The following is a 21,827-nucleotide window of genomic DNA, read 5'->3' on the forward strand; positions in this document are numbered from 1 at the left end:
ACTATCCGCCGTCATGTATGCGCTGTAATTCTACCCTCCAGCAGTAGGTGGCGCCTCCTCTGTTCATTTCCAGGAGGTGTTCAGCAAAAAAATGTCACAGAAAGGTTTGAGCCAAGACCTTCCTCCAAGTTTCACAATCAGTCAGTTGGGAACTTTAGTCTGATGGAGGACCATATTCAGCTCCATGGACTCATTAATCTACTGTCCTTTTAATGACTTTTAATCGCCCAACCCCCCTTGATAAATCTGAAACTAACATTCATAAAACCAAATGTTTCACAATGCTGGGAACTTACTTGTGAACTTACGGCCAGACTTCTCCAAATAATATAACAAAACAAGCAGCAAGGAAAGATGTTTCTGCAGTGACTGGTCACACAGCTACACAGCACAGATAATAATAATAATAAATAAATAATAATAATAATGAACGAATAAAAGTAGCAAATGGAGGAGGACTGGGGAAATGCTGTTACTGCTAATAGTGTTGTTGTTGCTACCCATGTCTCTCTCTCCCATCTGAGAGTATTGTTCGGCTCCACTGTTTGAGGGTTTTGTTTTTGAGGAGTTTTTTATGTGTTTGCTATTTGGGGGTTTTCCTTTTTGCCCTTCTGTTACTCTGTAAAGCGTCTTCGTGCCTGTCTTCTTTAAGGAGCGCTATGCAAATAAAAATCTAATTGAACGGAAGCTGAAAAAGCTCTGGAGCACACAGACGCGGGTCCCTGCAGGCAGCAGGATCTGTCTCTCATCGGGCCCGCGGGCTTGTTTGGGGTCCGGGAGCAGCTGTGGGGATACCAGGGGGCTCAGCTGTTCAGTCCACTACGGTCTATCTGATATCCTGCATGCTGGTCCTGAGCACTGGGTAAAACTGGATCAGACTGGATCAAACTGGATCTGACTGCACTGTGGCTAGACTACACTGACCACTATGCACAGGAGACAATCCTCCCCTGGAGCAACGCAGGGTTAAGGGCCTTGCTCAAGGGCCCAACGGCTGTGCGGATCTTATTGTGGCTACACCGGGATTAGAAACACCGACCACCGGCCAGTCATTTACCTTAACCACTACGCTACAGGCCACCCTGTCTGACCAGAATGCACTGTGGCTCTCTTGAATGAAAGGGCCTACACTGACCAGAATGCACTGTGGCTCTGTTGAATAAAAGGGACTACACTGACCAGAATGCACTGTGGTGCTATTGAATAAAAGGGACTACATTGGCCAGAATGCACTGAGTACAAGGGGCAAATTCTTGTACACTTTCAAGTGTGGAGGTTGCAGCTTTCTTTTTTGCCTTAATTTCATTCGATCCGTTTGGAGGCAAAACAATATAACTGGACAATCTATCACAGATGATTACACTGTTCGGTTAGAGTTCAGTTTAATCTAATTCTGCTTTTTTTGTTTTTTTGTCGAGGGCATTTTACTGAGACACAAAGTCACAGAAAAACAGCAAACCCCTGAGCCTGAACCCCTGAAACAGTGGGAGAGGTGAAAATCACCCCCCAGTGGGAAGAACAAACACAGAGAGCAGGTGAGATCTGCCACAGTCTGCAGGTGGGTTCCGTCCAACCAAAGCACCCCTGTCTGAATAAAGCAAAAACACAACAAAACAGTCCCACAGGTAGCAGGCACCTGGAACTGAGCAACATTTCTGACACTGACAAAAGGTGCGTTGTTCTATAAAAACAACACGATGGTCCACTCCATCTCTCCCAGGACCAATTAAATCAAGGAAAAAATCTGACACGATCCACAGCGCGGATCAGTAACTGAAGTGAAAGTGCTCCCCCTAGCGGTTGTAATGATGTGTTGCAATTCCGTTTCTCCATCACTGTGCACGATATTTACAGGATTAACTCGTTTATCGCTGGTGGCCGTTTCAGGTGTTCTATGTCCTGGGAAACTATGCGCCAAGAGTTGTGTTTTTATTATTATTATTATTATTATTATTATTATTATTATTATTATTATTATTAGTAGTAGTAGTAGTAGTATTAGGATTAGGATTAGGATTATTATTATTATTACAATCAATCTGGGAATAAAATGACCAGTTGTACGTGAATCTTGTCCAGTCACTGGTCCTGTGTGGAAATCTCATTTTAATGTGAAAAGGGCAACACACCACAGCATTCTGTTACATCAACTCTGATAAGCACTGTCTAAAAAAAACAAATGTAGGACGTCACTCATGTTGTGGTTCATTGAGATCTAAATAGGCTGAAAATAGGTCCTCGGGTTCGGATAAGGTCAGCCGTAAAGTGTAATTTTCAGATGTGAGAAAGCTGTAAGCTGCTCAGATACTCAAATAAATTCAGCGCTTTGGTGTTTTTGTTTTGATTTACGGGGGAGTTTTGGGGTATATATCTCTATGCCCTTCTCCTGTATCCCAAGTCATTGCATCTGGCAAAACGGGTCAAGGAGCAACACAACCACTGACCCCTTGTTGTCAAGTGTGTGACATTTTCTATCGCTGCCTTCCGCAGGAGATCAAACCCGCTGTCTGAACGCCCGCAGCGCCGAATCACTCACCGAAGGTGGGCAGACTTTATCGCGTTTTTTTTTCTCGCCATTTTGAAACGGCATTTAAATAGTTTGGACAGGCTGACAGCATCGTTTCATATCGCCCTCCCCTTATCCACGCAGCGGAGCTGTCGGATCAAGTTGTTACTGTATCTGGATTTGGGGGCATCGCCATCGAAAAGGGGCGCAGTGGTGAGAGCGCTATCAGGGAATAGATATGATACCTGGTAGGTAAACTACATCGATTTTGTTTTTCACATTTGTTACAGGTAGGTTTGTGGTCCAGTTATGAAACGAGTCGGTATTTGACATGTTTGGGCTCGGTGGTTCTGTGCAGGTCGCGGAGGGAGCGCGGAGGACGCGCGCTGGTGTCTCGCGCAGGTGAAAGGTGCGGTGGAGGTTAATGTCACGGAAGGTAAGAAGTCACGAGTCTGACCGACAGCCCGTCACGCGCGTTTTAAATGTGTCTCAACGGCCACCTTCAGTTATATAACTGTCACATGTGTGTATAATGATATTATGAATAAATAGCCTAGCCTACACAACCCCGTTTGTAAACGACGAGAAAGAATGTGTGGTTTTATGTGTGGTGTACAGTGATGACAGTTTATAGTAACTGTAGTCTATTTATGGCTGCGCAGTCACGATTGTTATATTTTGAAGTTGTTGGGAGGAACTGTGGAGTATAATACGATGCAGCATTGGTTGGCTTGTAACTATAGAAACCAGACTTGCGCGCCACCTCTTCCTTCTCTCTGTACCCGATTGCATAAGTGCGAGGACGCGGACGCGGCGGAAAACCTGCTCAAAGCCTTCGGATGAGAGAATAAAAGCGCATCCACCTACATGTTAGCAGTTCGTGCTACTACGTTTAATAATAGCTTTATTCGTATTTCGGTCAGAGCTGAGATAATCCGGTAAACCCAATACAATTAAAGACAACTGGCTTGATAGGTTCGTTAATTACAATTTCACCCTTATGTGCACTTGAAAAAAACACAGTTAAATGTCATTTTTAAAGACATTGTACGTAGTGTTAAACTGTGTTCAGAAATGGTCCTAATCTGCTTGTATTTTTGTTGAAAGCTTCAAAGGCATTCGGCATTAATATTGGGTTTAATATCGCCAGTTATGTTGTTTCTCTTGACAGCCCTGAATCTAATGTTTGTTTAAAACTGCAAAATGGTGCAATTTCAACTCATCTTAAATAACATGTGTATAATGTATAGTTTGAGTAACCCATTGATGGTAATTAGCCGACTGATTATCAGGGTGACATGGGCTATATGAGCCTACATAGCCCATGTTTAATCGTGTCTGTGCAACCTGTTGTTTTACATTATGAGCTCACCTGAACCACTACTGCTACCCAACTATAGCCTACCATCTTAGTGCATGATTTTGTTGTATTCTTGACATCTATCTGCCGTCTAAGTAGTAAATATTTTTCCTCCTCAACTTTGCAATTTGTGTAAGTGAAAACCTTCAGATGGCCACAGGTCATCACAGAACCGGCTGCGGATGCTATCGCACTATCGAAGCATAGCCGCTTAGCTCCTCAAAGCCGAAGCGCGGGTCCCTAGTGTTCTCTACTGAAAAATCAAGCCGTTACCATGGTGATCTGAATTCATCAAGTCATCAGAAAGTGGCTCAGTACACCCTTCTCGTGTCACGCCGCGGCTGCGCAGTGAATGGATGTGTGATCAGTGAACACTGTTATTAGCGATGCTATGCTATGAATAGCTAAACGCGCAGTCACTGACGCACCCATCGACGTTAACGGTTCCAGTCAAAAGCTTTTTTCCCCCGGGCGGCTTAAGGTCACCGCTCTCGTGGCGTTGTGTTAAAGGGCAGTTTATGAGGAGACACACAGGACCGTGGATTCTGGCAGAGGTGGAGGTGTTGAGGGGGGAAGCAGAGGAGGGCAGATGGGCAGGATTAAGGAGGAGGCCGATGTAGCAGTGGGTAGAGGATGCCCCTAGGGTGCTAGCAGCATTAGCTCCCGTAGAGATAAGCCACAGTGCCGGGCAGTGCTGGATGTGTCAGTGTAGGGGGGGCAGGGGGGGGGGGGCATGGTGATTCAGCACTGCATAGCACTGTCGCCTCACAGCAAGGAGGTCCTGGGTTCGAGTCCCGGCCGGGGCCTCTCTGCCTGGAGTTTGCACGTTCTCCCCGTGCCTATGTAGGTTTCCTCCCACAGTACAAAGACATGCAGGTTAGACTATTTGGCCATCAACAGGGTGTACCTGTAACTCAGTAACTCAGCTCAGTTAACCTACACTCTTTAAATAAAGGTTCAATGAAATCATAAAATGGGACTGGACTTCAGACAAGGTTGCAGGTTTAATTCCCGGGTGTGATGCTGCTATTATACCTTTGAGCCAAAGATTCTTACCCTGAACTGCTTCACAAAATATCATCACCTGCAGTCTCACTCCAACGCAGCCGCGCTCTGCAGGAAGGCTGCTGCCAGACACAGGTGTGTGCAGGTGTGTGCAGGTGTGCTGGGAGCCCCTCCCTCACCATGCCTCTGACTTCTCCTCCAAACAGCAGCATCACTGTGGCAGTGTCCCTACAAACTGCACACATCACCCATATCAGTGTCCCTACAAACTGCACACACCACCATTTTATCAGTGTTCCTACAAACTGCACACACCACCCATATCAGTGTCCCTACAAACTGCACACACCACCCATATCAGTGTCCCTATAAACTGCACACACCACCCATATCAGTGTCCCTATAAACTGCACACACCACCCATATCAGTGTTCCTACAAACTGCACACACCACCCATATCAGTGTCCCTACAAACTGCACACACCACCCATATCAGTATCCCTACAAACTGCACACACCACCCATATCAGTGTCCCTACAAACTGCACACACCATCTTGTCAGTGATGCATCGCAGACCTGTAATTGTTTTGGATCCATCTACTTTTCGAGAGAATTTAATGGGTTCCAGACAAGCTCATAAACCAGAAAAAAAATTCTGAATCCAAAACGATTACATATTTGAGGTGAATCAGCGGCCCGTTTATCACACGTGTGTTTTCTCCTCATCTTTCATGTCCTCTTTCCTCAGCGAGGCGATGAGTCTGCCCACACCTCTAAATATAGCGCCCCTGAGCTCATGAATATGCACGAGGCCTCTGTCTAAACCGCAGGGTCTGTGGACTCCAGGAGCACAGGAAGTCGCTGCTCTGATATTCTCCGTCTCTGGAGGGACTGACAGATGGCACCCCCAAATCCCGCCCCCCCCCTCGTCCGTTTCCGTGGTATTAACACCTGCTGGGGTGGGGGTGGGGGGGGGGGGGTGTAACCACGGTGACGGAACTGGGCAGGGGGCCCTGCTATTAAAGGCCCTGGAGGAGGATGATAGGAGCTCCCAGATCACATGGGGCGGTCAAACCAGAAGGGTGTGTGCTCCAACCCTGGGTTTCCTGCTACTGCTACTGCACCCCCGAGCAAAGTTCTAACCAGGAGTTCTTTCATCATAATCACCCGTGCAGAAGGACAGGCAGTCCTACGTTGCCCTATGAGCCTGGCCTCGTGGCTAACGTGCTTGACTGGGACCCGGAATGTTGGCAGCTCAAGCCCCGGTGTGGCCACAATAAGATCCGCACAGCTGTTGGGCCCTCGAGCAAGGCCCTTAACCCTGCATTGCCAGACTGGCCTTATCGACTGTCAGTTGCTGTGGATAAAAGCCTCAGCTAAATAACTAATGTAAATGTAATCTAGAAAAGCCAGTTGGAACAGAGGTGATAGCTCATGATCATCACAGACACATAAGGTTGGACTTGCAATATAGTTCAAACGCACAGGTAATTAATGCATTTTTTATGTTTTTTACTTTATGTTAAAAAAGCAAGACTATGGTCAAAACTAGAGTAAACTACTACTGAATAAACAGACAGATAAAATTAACGATTGGTGACAACACAGCAACATTAGCTCATAGAGTGCAGATTCATTTGCTTGGTCTTTATTTTGTAGAGGAGTGTTTCATACAGTGTGACCTCATGCCGGTGACGGCCTGTTTCAGGAATGGAATGTTTATGCAAAGCTACTGCAGAGTGTACTGCTAAAGAGCACCACAGGATGGTGCTATAAACAACGTTGTGGCTTTCACAGGCTGTAAAACAGGCAACAGGGCAAATACAGTGTGTGTGAAAATAATGCCTATTAGTAGATTGTTTCTCTTTCTGTCTCATAATCACAGTTCATGGCCCATGATGCACCAGCGCCCCCTCCTGGTCACTGAATGGTTAACAAGTCTGTCTGTTGAGATCAGACATGGGTCATATATGTAACTGTTTTCTACGCTTTACTGAACTTGTCTGGTGTATTGGAACTCATGAAATACTCTCAAAAAGTGCAAACCCCAACTACTGGTCCTCTTCTTTGGCTCAGGTGCACCAGGCAAGATTAATCGAGCACAGAAAAGTATTTGAATCCGAGACAATTACGTACATATTTGAGACAAAAAAAAAAAAATTAAATTGAACAGCATTGGACACATAATCACCGCCCCATCTCTCACACACAGCCTGGTGGGAGGAGCTAATGGGGAAGATCAGCAGGGCAATGACACAGCAGGAGGAGTAAATCTCTCCTTGTTTCAGAACGTCTGCACTTCTGAAGTCACCTGCCACCGCTCCAGTAGCTACAGGTTCCAGGAAAATCACATTTCCCCACTCACCTCACACAGGCAGTAAACAACAAAACACACCTCACACAGGCAGTAAACAACACAATACACCTCACACAGGCAGTACACAACACAATACACCTCACACAGGCCGTAAACAACACAATACACCTCACACAGGCAGTAAACAACACAATACACCTCACACAGGCCGTAAACAACACAATACACCTCACACAGGCAGTAAACAACACAATACACCTCACACAGGCAGTAAACAACACAATACACCTCACACAGGCAGTACACAACACAATACACCTCACACAGGCCGTAAACAACACAATACACCTCACACAGGCAGTAAACAACACAATACACCTCACACAGGCCGTAAACAACACAATACACCTCACACAGGCAGTAAACAACACAATACACCCCACACAGGCCGTAAACAAGAACAAAGATAGTGATGTGGCAATACCAGGGTCAAATACAGGAGTGTTTTGGATTCAAATATTTGTCTACGCTTTAGTGAGCTTGTCTGGTGCATTGCAAAAAGTGCAATCCCCGCCTTCTGGTCCTCTTGGCAGGCTCAGTTGTAACAGGCAAGATTAATCGAGCTCAGAAAATCCAAAGGAATTACAGATGGGTCCCAGGTCTGGTGCTGCATTAGGGAGCAGTCATGATTTCAGGGCAGGTTCCTCTTTACCCATAATCCCTCAGAAACCACCCAGGGCTAAAATGGGTGGTCTGGAGGCCTGGCAGTATCCCAGCATGCAGCTGGGCGGGGGTCCAGGCCCGGACCCGAGACAGGAAGTCCCAGTTCCAGCTGAGCATTGTGGGGGTCCTCATTCAGCCGAGCCCAGAATTCATTACTCCGTACAAAAGCTCTCACTCCGTAAAAGCACGTTTATTATAACTTTAATCCCGCCAGGAGCCGGGCGCAGGAATGTCAAATGCAGCCGACTCCAGGAAACAGGAAGCTTTGGTCCTCCCCCCCTCAGAGAATAGAACTGTGTGGGTTCTGTGGCCGATGTCTCGACACTCACGTCTTGGTCCTCCCACAATGAAGTGCTAAAGTGATTTTTATTCAAATTTGGGGAGAAATAAAAGAAAAGAGAAAAAGAGAGAGAGACTTTTGATGTTCCTGAAAGAGACAGCGAGAGAGGGAGAGAGAGAAAGAGAGAGAGCGAGAGGGAGGGAGAGACAGAGAGAGAGGGAGAGAGGGAGAGAGACAGAGAGGGGGAGAGGGAGAGAGAGTGAGAGACAGAGGGGGAGAGAGGGTGAGCGAATGGAAAAAGAGATTAAATCAAAGCCGTGGGAACAGAAAAGGCTTCCAGATCTCTCTGTGTGAGAGTCAGAGAGTCAGAGGAGTCACAGAGAGTCACAGAGAGTCACAGTGAGTCACAGAGACTCTGATCCCCAGAGTCATAATGCTGACAGGTTTGTCAGCGCTTTTGGCTGTTAGTGTTCAAACAGACCAGGGCCCTGTTACACAGAGCAGGATTACTGAGTTAGCAGGATAACTGCACTGAGTAAAACCCACAAAGCAGGATTACTGAGTTAGCAGGATAACTGCACTGAGTAAAACCCACAAAGCAGGATTACTGAGTTAGCTGGATAACTGCACCGAGTAAAACCCACAAAGCAGGATTACTGAGTTAGCTGGATAACTGCACCGAGTAAAACCCACAAAGCAGGATTACTGAGTTAGCTGGATAACTGCACTGAGTAAAACCCACAAAGCAGGATTACTGAGTTAGCTGGATAACTGCACTGAGTAAAATCCACAAAGCAGGATTACTGAGTTAGCAGGATAACTGCACTGAGTAAAACCCACAAAGCAGGATTACTGAGTTAGCAGGATAACTGCACTGAGTAAAACCCACAGAGCAGGATTACTGAGTTAGCTGGATAACTGCACTGAGTAAAACCCACAAAGCAGGATTACTGAGTTAGCTGGATAACTGCAGTGAGTAAAACCCACAAAGCAGGATTACTGAGTTAGCTGGATAACCGCACTGAGTAAAACCCACAGAGCAGGATTACTGAGTTAGCTGGATAACTGCACTGAGTAAAACCCACAAAGCAGGATTACTGAGTTAGCAGGATAACCGCACTGAGTAAAACCCACAAAGCAGGATTACTGAGTTAGCTGGATAACCGCACTGAGTAAAATCCACAAAGCAGGATTACTGAGTTAGCAGGATAACTGCACTGAGTAAAACCCACAACGCAGGATTACTGAGTTAGCTGGATAACTGCACTGAGTAAAACCCACAAAGCAGGATTACTGAGTTAGCTGGATAACTGCACTGAGTAAAATCCACAAAGCAGGATTACTGAGTTAGCAGGATAACTGCACTGAGTAAAACCCACAAAGCAGGATTACTGAGTTAGCAGGATAACTGCACTGAGTAAAACCCACAAAGCAGGATTACTGAGTTAGCTGGATAACCGCACTGAGTAAAACCCACAGAGCAGGATTACTGAGTTAGCTGGATAACTGCACTGAGTAAAACCCACAAAGCAGGATTACTGAGTTAGCTGGATAACTGCACTGAGTAAAACCCACAAAGCAGGATTACTGAGTTAGCTGGATAACTGCACTAAGTAAAACCCACAAAGCAGGATTACTGAGTTAGCTGGATAACTGCACTGAGTAAAACCCACAAAGCAGGATTACTGAGTTAGCTGGATAACCGCACTGAGTAAAACCCACAGAGCAGGATTACTGAGTTAGCTCGATAACTGCACTGAGTAAAACCCACAAAGCAGGATTACTGAGTTAGCTGGATAACTGCACTAAGTAAAACCCACAAAGCAGGATTACTGAGTTAGCTGGATAACTGCACTGAGTAAAATCCGGAACCCTCCCAAATTTGGAAGATGGACTGAAATAAAAAGAGCTGTTCCAGGTTTTACTGTTTTACTTACTCTGCATTTATAACTCCTGAAATATCTCCCTTTGTCGGAAAAAGCTTCTGATTTCACACAGCATGAGGAGAGTCCTGTGTATCTGAGTGAGAGACGCAGACCGTTATATTGATTATTTCAGCGACTGACTGACAGGTCTGTTCTCTCCTGTCCCCTCCTGCTGTATCAAACCCTCTCATTTCAATATGAATGAACCAGGGACCATAGAGTGTGCCATCTCAGACTGTCAACAGCATCCTTGTTTGTGTTTTTATGGTGTATCCTCCTAGGGTATGCAGGAAATCACCTAGAACTATTTGCAGATATTCTTAAAAATGTGTATGGCTTGTATTGATGCCTTTAAATGCTGGTTTTCATTATTCTTCAGAGCTGATGTTTAGACACTCGGTGTATACACCTGGCCAGGGAGAGTGGAGTGTGTGCTTTTAAAGTGCCAAACAGATTTCGGTTGAAATAGGCGATTGATTGTTTTGGCTGTTTGTCCAGTCCCAGTGAGAAGTCTCACTGATCATGAACAAGATGCGGGCCAATACAGGACTCCCTGTGCTAACGCAACATCCCAGCGTGATACTGTTATGACTTCTGTTCCATGCGATCACACTGACAAAATAATGAAAAGGGCTCTGACCTTCAAAACAACATTCGTGCGTGGAGGACTCAAAGTCCCGCAGAGTCTGTGAAAACAGAAAGTACACGTAAGATTTCACGAAGTATCCAGAATTTCAGAACAATCTGTCTGTAGCGCCTAGCTGCAACCTCTTCTTAAAGTAGCACTCGCTGGTGGAAAATCCGGCTATGACGAATTTGAGATTACCAGCTATTGCAAAACCTATCTTGAGCTGTTTCTTTTCAGCAGGGCTGAAACACTTTCTTGGCTTGAAGATAACTACTCTACAACAATGCAAAAGCACAACAACAGCTATTATTATTGTTCTTGTTTTGTTGCTATTTTTTAAATTGCTGTTCTTATTATTATTATTTCCCTGCTGCTGATGTTATTATTGTCTGAATTACGTACGTGCAGTAGCTATTTCTACCGGTGTGTGTATAGGGTAAATAAATTGTGTTATTACTGATATACTGTATATACAGGCGCGAACGTGCAGCTGCAGACAGGGGCAGAGGGAGGGGTCGGGGGATGGGGGTGATGAGAGGTCGGCAGGGATCCGGTATTTACTGGGACAGTAAACTTCCTCACAGCGGGGACGGTAGAGCCGATAGCCCCGCTTCACTGACAGAGCAAGACAAGCGACGGTACAACAGACACGGTCCGGGCAAAAATACAACCCTCCTCTCCCCCCTTCCTCCACCATCGCCCCCTCCCCGTCGGGAAGAAAATGCACAACCTCTCGTCCTGCTGACGGGGGAAGGAACCATGGTGAACGAGGGAACAGCCCCACTCGGAGACCGCTCCTGTCCCTTCGCCTCGCCCGCTGTAAAAGAAGGATTGACACGCTAGTAAAAAAGTAATGCCGTTTTAGCTCCCAGGAAAACAGCGGGAGTCTGTCCCGCTCTGTCATAGGCGGCTTGGATGTGGGACTAACGCACTGACGGCGCCACCCGTAAACGAAAAAAAAAAAACAAAAAAAAAACGGGAAAAATGAAATGCTTTTCCCGCTACCTGCCTTACCTCTTCCGACCTCCGAGTACAATCCTGTCCTCCAGTTGTCACACGGAAGGTAGGGACGTGGGGGTCGCTGTGGGGGGCTGTGTGTATGTGCGGTAAGGGGGTGGCCGGGAAACGAAGTGTTTTGAAGGCGAGAAGGGCGGTGAGGGGGTGCCTGGAATGGTGTAGAGCGCAAAAAGATCTGTTTAGCGGCGGCACAAGCCGTACAAAACCCGGCTACACTATAGCCTACTTCGCTCTCCGTGTTTGCTTATAACCCAGCAGCCGAGTTCTGGGCAGACGCAGTGGGGTTTTTGGAAATGATGTAATTCTATATTGCTTGATTTGTGTTTCTGAGTGTCTGGCCTGGAAAACCGACGGTAGCGTTCACCGGAGCCTGCGAGTGTGAGACGTCAGTGTGTCAAAGAGGTGCCGATGATGACGGCTGGCGGGCGCCCAAGTCTGCAAATCTGATTTTCATTCCAGACCGCGAAAGTTGCCAAACTCAGCGTGGGAAGTTGGGTTACAGACAAAAATAGGCTCACTTGGGGGTATGCACAAACATGTTTTAACGGGTTTTCATCTGACTGCCGAACTTATAACGTAGCTACTAATCTGACCCGACGTCGATTTAGTAAATTCAGTGAGTTTTTCATGGCAGGGAGCAGTTGGGTTGTATATGTGTACGCAACACAGGACGTAACTTACATCGTGAGATTACAGTTACGCTAAAAGCGCTGTAGCCCACTCGGGCGCGGGCAGAACAAGTGAGCCGCAGTCCATTAAGCGCGTGTCACGATTGTCATGCTCGTCATGCGCAACATACAAGCCTCTGAAACAGAGGTCATGTGGCTATTCCCCGAGAAAAACGGTCTTCCTCCCCAAACACAAACTCGCCAAACACAAACTAGAACAGGCTACCTCATGTTCAGCCTTAACCAACACACTGAGCCACGGAATACGTTGTTTACACTTATTTGTAATTTGTCTCTTGTTGAGTATGAACATAAAAGCGCCCTTCGCGTGCACATCTTCGCGGGCTAAGAGGCCGACGCATTGAGCCAGAGCTCCTTTAATAAGCCTGCACACGCACACGCACTCACACTCACACGCACACGCACACACCACCAGTTCCCGCAGTGCTTCACATACCAACAGCTTTAGTGCTGCGGCTGGCAAGAAGTACACAGAAGAGGTCCAGAAACTGATTTAGATTATGACCTGGTTTCACATATGGTGTTGGTTTTATTACTTGACACATTTTTTTCACATACTACAAACTGCTACTACTACTGCTAACAACAACAACAAATTATTTTGTTCAAGTAGCCATTAAGAAACCACCAGTGCTTTTGTAGCAACTGTTTGAAATAACATCACAACCTGTAAGTTTCCCCTTCACAAATATAAACGCTATACACACTCAGTGATCACTTTATTAGGTAGACTTGTACACCAGTGTATTAATGCAAATATTTAATCAGCCAATCATGTGGCAGCAGCTGAATGCCTAAGTGAGCATAAATGATCGACCTCTCGCTACCTTATCTGCCACGCATACGCCGCTGTAACGTCTGTAACTGACGTTTGACGGAGCAAGGCCGTTCCGTTTGCCTAATTAAAGTTTTCTTTCTTTTCTTGCCTCTTTTTTTTGCCTCCCTGGATGGGTGGGGTGAGGAGCAAGGAAAGGACTGAGGCAGTGAAACTTAAGCGATTGGAAAGAGCCCTTTGCCAGCGTGAGTTTAACTCACTGGAAAAATAATAAAACAGGATTATAAAAAGGAATGTGCAGGTGCGATGAAATCACCCCCCCCGAGGGGCTAATAAATAGAAACTGCAGTATAAATATATGGAGTGGATATCAATTGAAAAATGAGTCATGTATTGAATGTGAATATGAAGTCATAAAGAGTCCTTTATTGAGACCATGTGGCCAGTAATTATGGAAAAAGAAAAGATTTCACATGACTTCTCATTGGTTAAACAGTTTACCACCGTACTGGTTCGGGCCTTTTTTACTCCTCCACCCATTGACCCAGATGAGTTGAAGTGTGCATTTGCTCATGTGTGGTGAGCGATGTGGCACAAAATGGCTGCCACGAATCACCTGCCAATCAATTCTGTGACTGGGAAAGTTCTTTTCATGTCAGGGGCAATATTATAAATGAAAAGAGGCATAGATACGTTGTAAAGATAAAATTGTAACAGCTGTCCATAACAGCATTTATTGATGTGTTCATCATTGTGGGGGCTTGTTGGAGCTGACAACCATGGTGAAAAAAACAGCTCAAGCTGTATGGAGCTGGTTGACCAGTTCAGACCAGCTCCACACTCAACATGGTTTGACCAGCTCAGACATGCTACCAGCAACAGCTGGTTGACCAGCTCAAACCCAGCTGGACCAGCTTGAGACCGGCTTGACCAACTCAGTGTTGGAGCCAGTCAAGCTGGTATAGCAGGGAAAGCACTGAATGTCGTCCGCTGTGCATCCCTTAAAGAGGTGTCGCTGGTTGAGCCGCAGGTAGTCAGCCGGGTTAGGGAAGGTTTGTAAGGGCTTTCAGTCTGAGTGAGTAAAATAAGGAATTATTCAGCCTGGCCTGTAGGGGGCGCTCTCCGCAGGGGCTCTGCTGCCATGGGAGCAGCGTTTGGGCAGAGGGGGGATTCGTTTGTGATTTGTGATTCTCTCATATTATTCTGTTGAACTCACACTTCACACAAGGGAATTAGTTGAGCAATATTTAAACAGAGCAAATGTTATTTTTTATAGTTTTGTACACACTAGTGGCAGAATTATGTTTTTGTTATGTGCTGAATATTTTGTCCTGACAAGCTCTGGGTGTATTGTACTTTATGTGCTTTGGTGCAGGGCACACCGCACACACACACACAGTCTCTTTGGTCATTTCTGTTCAATAAATCATTGTTTTCCTGCTTTTAAAGTACATTTTCACATCTGCAGTGTTGCTTCTGGGCCAACAGAACTGTATAAACAGCAGTGGAGACCAGCCAGAAAAGCGTAAATCACTGCTAATCGTGCTAACTGGGAACAGCAGTGGTCAGGGCACAGGGCCGGGTCCATGGGGGGGGGGGGGGGGGGGTATTATTGTTTATGTGCCCCCCGCCCCCCCAGGCTGGGAGAATGAAGTGTACTTTACGGCCAGAGGAAATGCGATTGGACGGCAGCCCGAGTGTTTGTGTGGGGCTAGGTGATTGGCTCCCGCCTGTGTGTGTGTGTGAGTGTGTGTGTGTGTGTGTGTGTGAGTGTGTGTGAGTGTGTGTGTGAGTGTGTGTGTGTTTGTGTGAGTGTGTGTGTGTGTGGGTGTGAGTGTGTGGGTGTGAGTGTGTGGGTGTGAGTGTGTGGGTGTGAGTGTGAGTGTGAGTGTGAGTGTGAGTGTGAGTGTGAGTGTGAGTGTGAGTGTGTGTGTGGGTGTGAGTGTGAGTGTGAGTGTGTGTGTGTGTGTGTGGGTGTGAGTGTGTGTGTGTGTGTGTGGGTGTGAGTGTGTGTGTGTGTGCTGCCCCTGTGTGTGTGCTGCCCCTGCCTCCGGCCGATTAGCCCTGCGGACACTCAGCTGCAGGGGGCAGACTTCCCCTAGCAGCAGTACCTCCCTCTGCCCTTGGGGGGCGCTGTAATGTGTGCTGGGAGGGACATCAGCCGGTGTATAATAAAAATGGTAGCCTCTGTGCTGCTGGGCGAGACCATGGTCCCTCAGTGACGACTGGCTCTTAGTACGCGCCAACTAATAGCGACAGATGAGCAAACTAGCTATCTTAGTAACGTAGCTAAGGATTGATTTGTTCAAAATACATGAAAAGGAAAACTCCGTGTGAACAGGTGTGTACACTTCGTCTATGTTTGGCTGAGCTGAAGCCGCGGGCGGACCTGCTGTTTGCAGCCGTGGGGGCGTCACTGAGGGAAGAAGAGTGCCTTGGTCTCAGTCGTTAGTGTTGCCTTGAGGCGGGATTCCTGGCCCCCTGGAATGCAGAGATAACGCCCTGTCAAACTGGAGCAGTCCTGCTCCCCGGACCTCTATCTGTCCGCGGTGTGATCCGCCCCGATTCCCCGCCCAGGAGCCGAGCGTGTCGCCCTCTCCCTGATTGATTAGGCCCTGGTGGGGGCTGGCTGGTGTGCTGGCGGCTGTGTGCTTGTGTCAGGGAAAACAAGCGGGACTGTTCCACACACAGAACATCCTGCCATCACTGTTCCACACACAGAACATCCTGCCACCACTGTTCCACACACGGAACATCCTGCCACCACTGTTCCACACACAGAAAATCCTGCCACCACTGTTCCACACACAGAACATCCTGCCACCACTGTTCCACACACAGAACATCCTGCCACCACTGTTCCACACACAGAACATCCTGCCACCACTGTTCCACACACAGAACATCCTGCCACCACTGTTCCACACACAGAACATCCTGCCATCACTGTTCCACACACGGAACATCCTGCCATCACTGTTCCACACACAGAACATCCTGCCATCACTGTTCCACACATGGAACATCCTGCCATCACTGTTCCACACACGGAACATCAAAATGCGGCTCAAATGCACACAGGACCCCCTCAGTCCCCTCCCGGAGTCTCCCGCTCCCTCAGTCTCCCCCCGGAGTCTCCTGCTCCCTCAGTCTCCCCCCGGAGTCTCCCGCTCCCTCAGTCTCCCCCTGGAGTCTCCTGCTCCCTCAGTCTCCCCCCGGAGTCTCCCGCTCCCTCAGTCTCCCCCTGGGGGTGAGTTGGAGTGAAAGCCTGCTGGACGGTAGATCTGCAGGAACAGGAGTTGGGCCCCCGGCTCATGCGTCTCTCTGATTGACATTAAGAGCTGACGTGGCATATTTCTGTTAGTGGACCTGCTCCAAGACCTGAACAAACACCAGAAACAGAGTTTCCCAGAACGGGGGGGGTTTACAGTTTACAGTGATGAAATATGAAATGAGAGATTCGCAAATGGAACGCAGTCATAAATACAGTCATGAGAAACGCAGAGCACAGGCACTTCAGGTAATCCGCACACAAACACAAGTGCTCCTGCAAAAGGGAATTATAGTACACATAAATTCTCTCTCAGCTGCTAACGGGACGGCTAAAGACATGAGGCTGGCGAGTGTGAGAAGGGATGAATATTGCAGAGGAAATGGGCTGAAGGAGAGACTGGTGCGCTTTATCCTGCCCCCTGTTTTTATTGATTTCACTGTGTTCTTTTAAACCTCCGTTAAAACACCCTTTTGTAGGCTTGCTTTTAACTGTGTCAGACATGCATGTTTATTTTTAGTTTGGGCAATAGCTCCTCTTATTGATTTAGCAGCCTTGATGTTGAATTCATTAACCTAATTGCTTTGTTGTATTTTTTTATTAGCTTTTATTGATGTTCCTTGATCTCCTTGTTCAGTGCTTTGTGCAATTTGCGCATTAAAACTAAGGTTTTTGTTGTTCTTATTATTGTTACTGTTTACAGAGGAGAAATGTGATGCCGGGGTGGGACAGGGTCAGTGGGACAGGGTCATACTCGCTCCTGTCCCAAAATAGAGAGGATATATGAAAAACCTTATCTTACTCCAGCCTCGAATCCGAGATGGGTTCATTCAGCTCAGACCTCCTGTGTGTGGCTTTATGATTAAGACACTGATGAATCTCTAAATCAGCAGAGCCAATATCACATTCATTTTAATACTGTCATGAATACATTAAATCAAGTATGCATGTGTGGATATAGGTGACAGTGGAGTAGAGCTTAATGCTTTGGGAAGTAGGCTTGTAAGGCTAGGCTAGTTTCCTGTATTTCTCAAAGGCTTCAGTCATCCAGCACTGGATAAGAGAGATTACACTCTCAGCCCTATTCATTCAGAAATGTCCAACACCAGGTGACAATTAGGAAGATTTTTATCAAAAAAATGTCATTTATTTTCCAGCTTTCGGATAGCCAGAGTGTTCAACTGGATTTTGTAGTCAATGCACAGGAGGGTAGCGGGTCTCCAGTGTACCGTCCGGCCCAGGAGCATGCACTGAGACTCTAGTCCTGGTTCTCACCCCAAACCCCAAAATCCTGAACCCCGCATTGTCACCCTGAACCCCAAAATCCACTACCCCACACTCTCACCCTGAACCCCAAAATCTGCTGCCCCACACTCTCACCCTGAACCCCAAAATCCCACCCTGTACATCCGCTGGATGTCCTCTTCAGTCGCAGTCACATACACCACACATGTACACATGTCATGGGTGCATAGAAATAATCCGTGTTCTACAGAGCTGAAGTGTTAGTATTTATTTTAGGAGGGCGGTTTTGTGTGACTGACTGTGAAGAAAAGAGCCAACACAGCAACTTTCAGCCACAGAATTTACATTTACTGACACCTTTATGAAGCCTGGCGGAGCGGTGACTTACTGACACCTTCACAAGCCTGAATGAACAAGGGAGTGGATGGAAGGAGTGTGAGGAAGGAGGGATGAGAGGAGGGGGAAGAGGAGGGGGGAGGAGGAGGGGGAGGAGGAGGAGGGAGAGGAGGGGTGGTTGGCCAGATGGCTGGGGACAGCTCTGAGGCCTTGAGCACAGTGTGATGGATTACTTTAGCGTGTGTAGGTACAGGTCTAACCTGCCATATCCAGCCTGCCTGTCTGTTAGAGCTGAGTCTGTCAGTCTGTTAGAGCTCAGTGTGTCTGTTAGAGCTCAGTGTGTCAGTCTGTTAGAGCTCAGTGTGTCTGTTAGAGCTCAGTGTGTCTGTTAGAGCTCAGTGTGTCTGTTAGAGCTCAGTGTGTCAGTCTGTTAGAGCTCAGTGTGTCTGTCAGAGCTCAGTCTGTCTGTCTGTTAGAGCTCAGTGTGTCTGTTAGAGCTCAGTGTGTCTGTTAGAGCTCAGTGTGTCTGTTAGAGCTCAGTGTGTCTGTTAGAGCTCAGTGTGTCAGTCTGTTAGAGCTCAGTGTGTCTGTTAGAGCTCAGTGTGTCTGTTAGAGCTCAGTGTGTCAGTCTGTTAGAGCTCAGTGTGTCTGTTAGAGCTCAGTGTGTCTGTTAGAGCTCAGTGTGTCAGTCTGTTAGAGCTCAGTGTGTCTGTTAGAGCTCAGTGTGTCTGTTAGAGCTCAGTGTGTCAGTCTGTTAGAGCTCAGTGTGTCTGTTAGAGCTCAGTGTGTCTGTTAGAGCTCAGTGTGTCTGTTAGAGCTCAGTGTGTCTGTTAGAGCTCAGTGTGTCAGTCTGTTAGAGCTCAGTGTGTCTGTTAGAGCTCAGTGTGTCTGTTAGAGCTCAGTGTGTCAGTCTGTTAGAGCTCAGTGTGTCTGTTAGAGCTCAGTGTGTCTGTCAGAGCTCAGTGTGTCTGTTAGAGCTCAGTGTGTCTGTTAGAGCTCAGTGTGTCTGTTAGAGCTCAGTGTGTCAGTCTGTTAGAGCTCAGTGTGTCTGTTAGAGCTCAGTGTGTCTGTTAGAGCTCAGTGTGTCTGTTAGAGCTCAGTGTGTCTGTTAGAGCTCAGTGTGTCTGTCAGAGCTCAGTGTGTCTGTTAGAGCTCAGTGTGTCTGTCAGAGCTCAGTGTGTCTGTTAGAGCTCAGTGTGTCTGTCAGAGCTCAGTGTGTCTGTTAGAGCTCAGTGTGTCTGTTAGAGCTCAGTGTGTCTGTTAGAGCTCAGTGTGTCTGTCAGAGCTCAGTGTGTCTGTTAGAGCTCAGTGTGTCTGTTAGAGCTCAGTGTGTCTGTTAGAGCTCAGTCAGTTAGTCTCTCAGTCTGACAGATCCGGCGCCGGCCCATGGCGCTCTGCGATCCTGCAGCTGTTATCTCTCAGTTTCTGACGTCTCATTCCCCCTCTCCCCCCCCCCTCTCCCCCCCCCCCCCTCTCCCCTCCCCCCCCCCTCTCCATGTGCCACGCCCGTGGAGCTGAGTTTATTATATTATGAGTTTATTCCGGTGTGTCAACGGCACATCCAGGCTAAACAGACCTGAGCGAGCCACTTGCTGTCTGCCTGTCTGTCTGTCTGTCTGCCTGTCTGTCTGCCTTTTAGTTCTGTGTTGGTCTGGTCTTTAGGGAGCTCTGTGTTGGTCTGGTCTTTAGGGAGCTCTGTGTTGGTCTGGTCTTTAGGGAGCTCTGTGTTGGTCTGGTCTTTAGGGAGCTCTGTGTTGGTCTGGTCTTTAGGGAGCTCTGTGTTGGTCTGGTCTTTAGGGAGCTCTGTGTTGGTCTGGTCTTTAGGGTGCTGCTGCTCTCCTGGCCTCCAAACAGACAGCCCTACAGCAGGCTAAATGTGTGCGTTCTTCTAAAGATCTTCATCATTTATTTATGCCCATTATGGGTTGTCTCTCTCTGTCTCTATGACTCTTTCTCTCACTCTTTTTGTCCCTGTCTGTCTCTATCTCTCTCTCTCTCTCCCTCCCTCTCTCTCTCTGTCTCTATCTTTTCATCTCTCCCCCAGTAATCATAAGCATAGCTTTGGACGGCTCAGAGAAAGCCCCTTTGTAAGAATGTACACATGTCGGTGTGAGGGGGGATGGGGGGGTTCTGTTCCCCATAAACAGGTGTTTCATGAACATACTGCAGAAATAGCTCTGCTCGTTAATTATTCATGTGTACTGGTTTGGTGACATTGTTGTATAAGGATGACTGCGTCGGTCTCTAAAATTTGCTAGCACCACACACAGTACTACAGGAGAGCCAGCACCTCAAAGGACAATATGTAGATACTGTACATACACGGTGTTTTTACTGCCAGATCAGAGAACATGTGGAGATGAGCATCTGTGTGTTCATCCCTCTGGGCGAGGCTGTGTGTTCATCACTCTGAGAGAGACTGTGTTCATCACTCTGAGAGAGACTGTGTTCATCACCTGAGCCCTGGGGGCGGGGCTGGGGGATGCCACGCCCTCTGGGGAGCTCTAACAGGATGATTGACAGCTTGGGAGGGCACAGAGGGGACGGTGAGAGGCTACTTCCAACTGAGCCCAAGGACACACACACACACACTCACTCACACACACACACACACACACACACTCACACACACACACACACACACACACACTCACACACACACACTCACTCACACACACACTCACACACACACTCACACACACTCACACACACTCACACACACACACACACACAAGCACACACAAACGTACACACATACATTCACACAGATGCACACACAAGCTCTCACTCACACACATAAGCACACTCACACGCTTGCACATTCTCACAAACTCATACACACACATTCTCCTTTGTGCTCAGTTAAACCAGCAGGTCTTAGTTTGTCTCCACTCTTGTGTTCTGTGTCGTATCTGGAAAGTTCAGTGTTTCTGGCCGTTATGTGGGGCTGGAGATGAAATCTCTCGCTGAGTGACAGGCTGACGGGCGTCTTCACGCTGTGTTCATCCCTTTCATAACACGCAGCACATAACACAGCTTTCTCTCGTCCCGTTAACGTTCCCCTCCCAACGCCCCAAGCCTGCTCCCATCCCTCCTGCGCTCCGGGTTTGGGAATGAAAAGCGCTCCGGGTTTGGGAATGAAAAGCGCTCTGGGTTTGGGAATGAAAAGCGCTCCGGGTTTGGGAATGAAAAGCGCTCCGGGTTTGGGAATGAAAAGCGCTCCGGGTTTGGGAATGAAAAGCGCTCCGGGTTTGGGAATGAAAAGCGCTCCCGGTTTGGGAATGAAAAGCGCTCCGGGTTTGGGAATGAAAAGCGCTCCGGGTTTGGGAATGAAAAGCGCTCCGGGTTTGGGAATGAAAGGGAGCAGCTCTTCAGCTCCCGCTTTGTGTCGGCACCTCGTGACGCACGCGGGACGCAGCAGCTGACGGGCTCCGGTCGGGTCGCCGGGGCGACCGCAGCGAGAGAGCGCCGGCGCTCCGTGCTCACGGTGTTTACAGGAAGCGGGAACACCAGCTGGTACGAGCTCTGAGAGCTGAGCGCTGAGAGCTGAACTCTGGCCAAACAAGGCCCGTGTCTGTACCCCAGCGCTGGGGGAACAGAGGGACACCCAGGGCAAGAGCAGGGCACTGTGGGGAGAGGGACACCCAGGACAAGAGCAGGGCATTGTGGGGAGAGGGACACCCAGGACAAGAGCAGGGCATTGTGGGTAGAGGGACACCCAGGACAAGAGCAGGGCACTGTGGGGAG

The 21,827-nt window shown here is 47.8% G+C and overlaps 1 protein-coding gene and 1 long non-coding RNA gene across 3 annotated transcripts in view; one reads left to right on the top strand and one right to left on the bottom strand.

Moving 5' to 3' along the window:
• Window positions 1-2,640: 2,640 nt before the first annotated feature.
• LOC133124187 (serine/threonine-protein phosphatase 2A 55 kDa regulatory subunit B beta isoform) overlaps window positions 2,641-21,827 on the top strand; it is a 78,088-nt gene continuing 58,901 nt past the window's right edge. The window contains exons 1-2 of one of the 2 annotated variants that reach the window (XM_061235156.1): window positions 2,641-2,754; window positions 2,865-2,942. In XM_061235156.1, coding sequence (XP_061091140.1) covers window positions 2,745-2,754; window positions 2,865-2,942 — 88 coding nt within the window. In that variant the 5' untranslated portion in view covers window positions 2,641-2,744. Of the gene's footprint in view, window positions 2,755-2,864; window positions 2,943-11,350; window positions 11,811-21,827 lie in introns of those variants that run through there. The other variant, XM_061235157.1, reaches the window with a different exon arrangement.
• LOC133124188 (uncharacterized) lies at window positions 7,398-12,376 on the bottom strand. Its single transcript, XR_009708290.1, has 4 exons — window positions 11,762-12,376; window positions 11,478-11,564; window positions 10,760-10,805; window positions 7,398-8,268 (listed from the first exon to the last, which is right to left on the bottom strand). It is a non-coding gene; the product is annotated as an uncharacterized LOC133124188 (long non-coding RNA).

This window comes from Conger conger, chromosome 3, assembly GCF_963514075.1.
Source record: "Conger conger chromosome 3, fConCon1.1, whole genome shotgun sequence".
Lineage (NCBI taxonomy): Eukaryota > Metazoa > Chordata > Actinopteri > Anguilliformes > Congridae > Conger > Conger conger.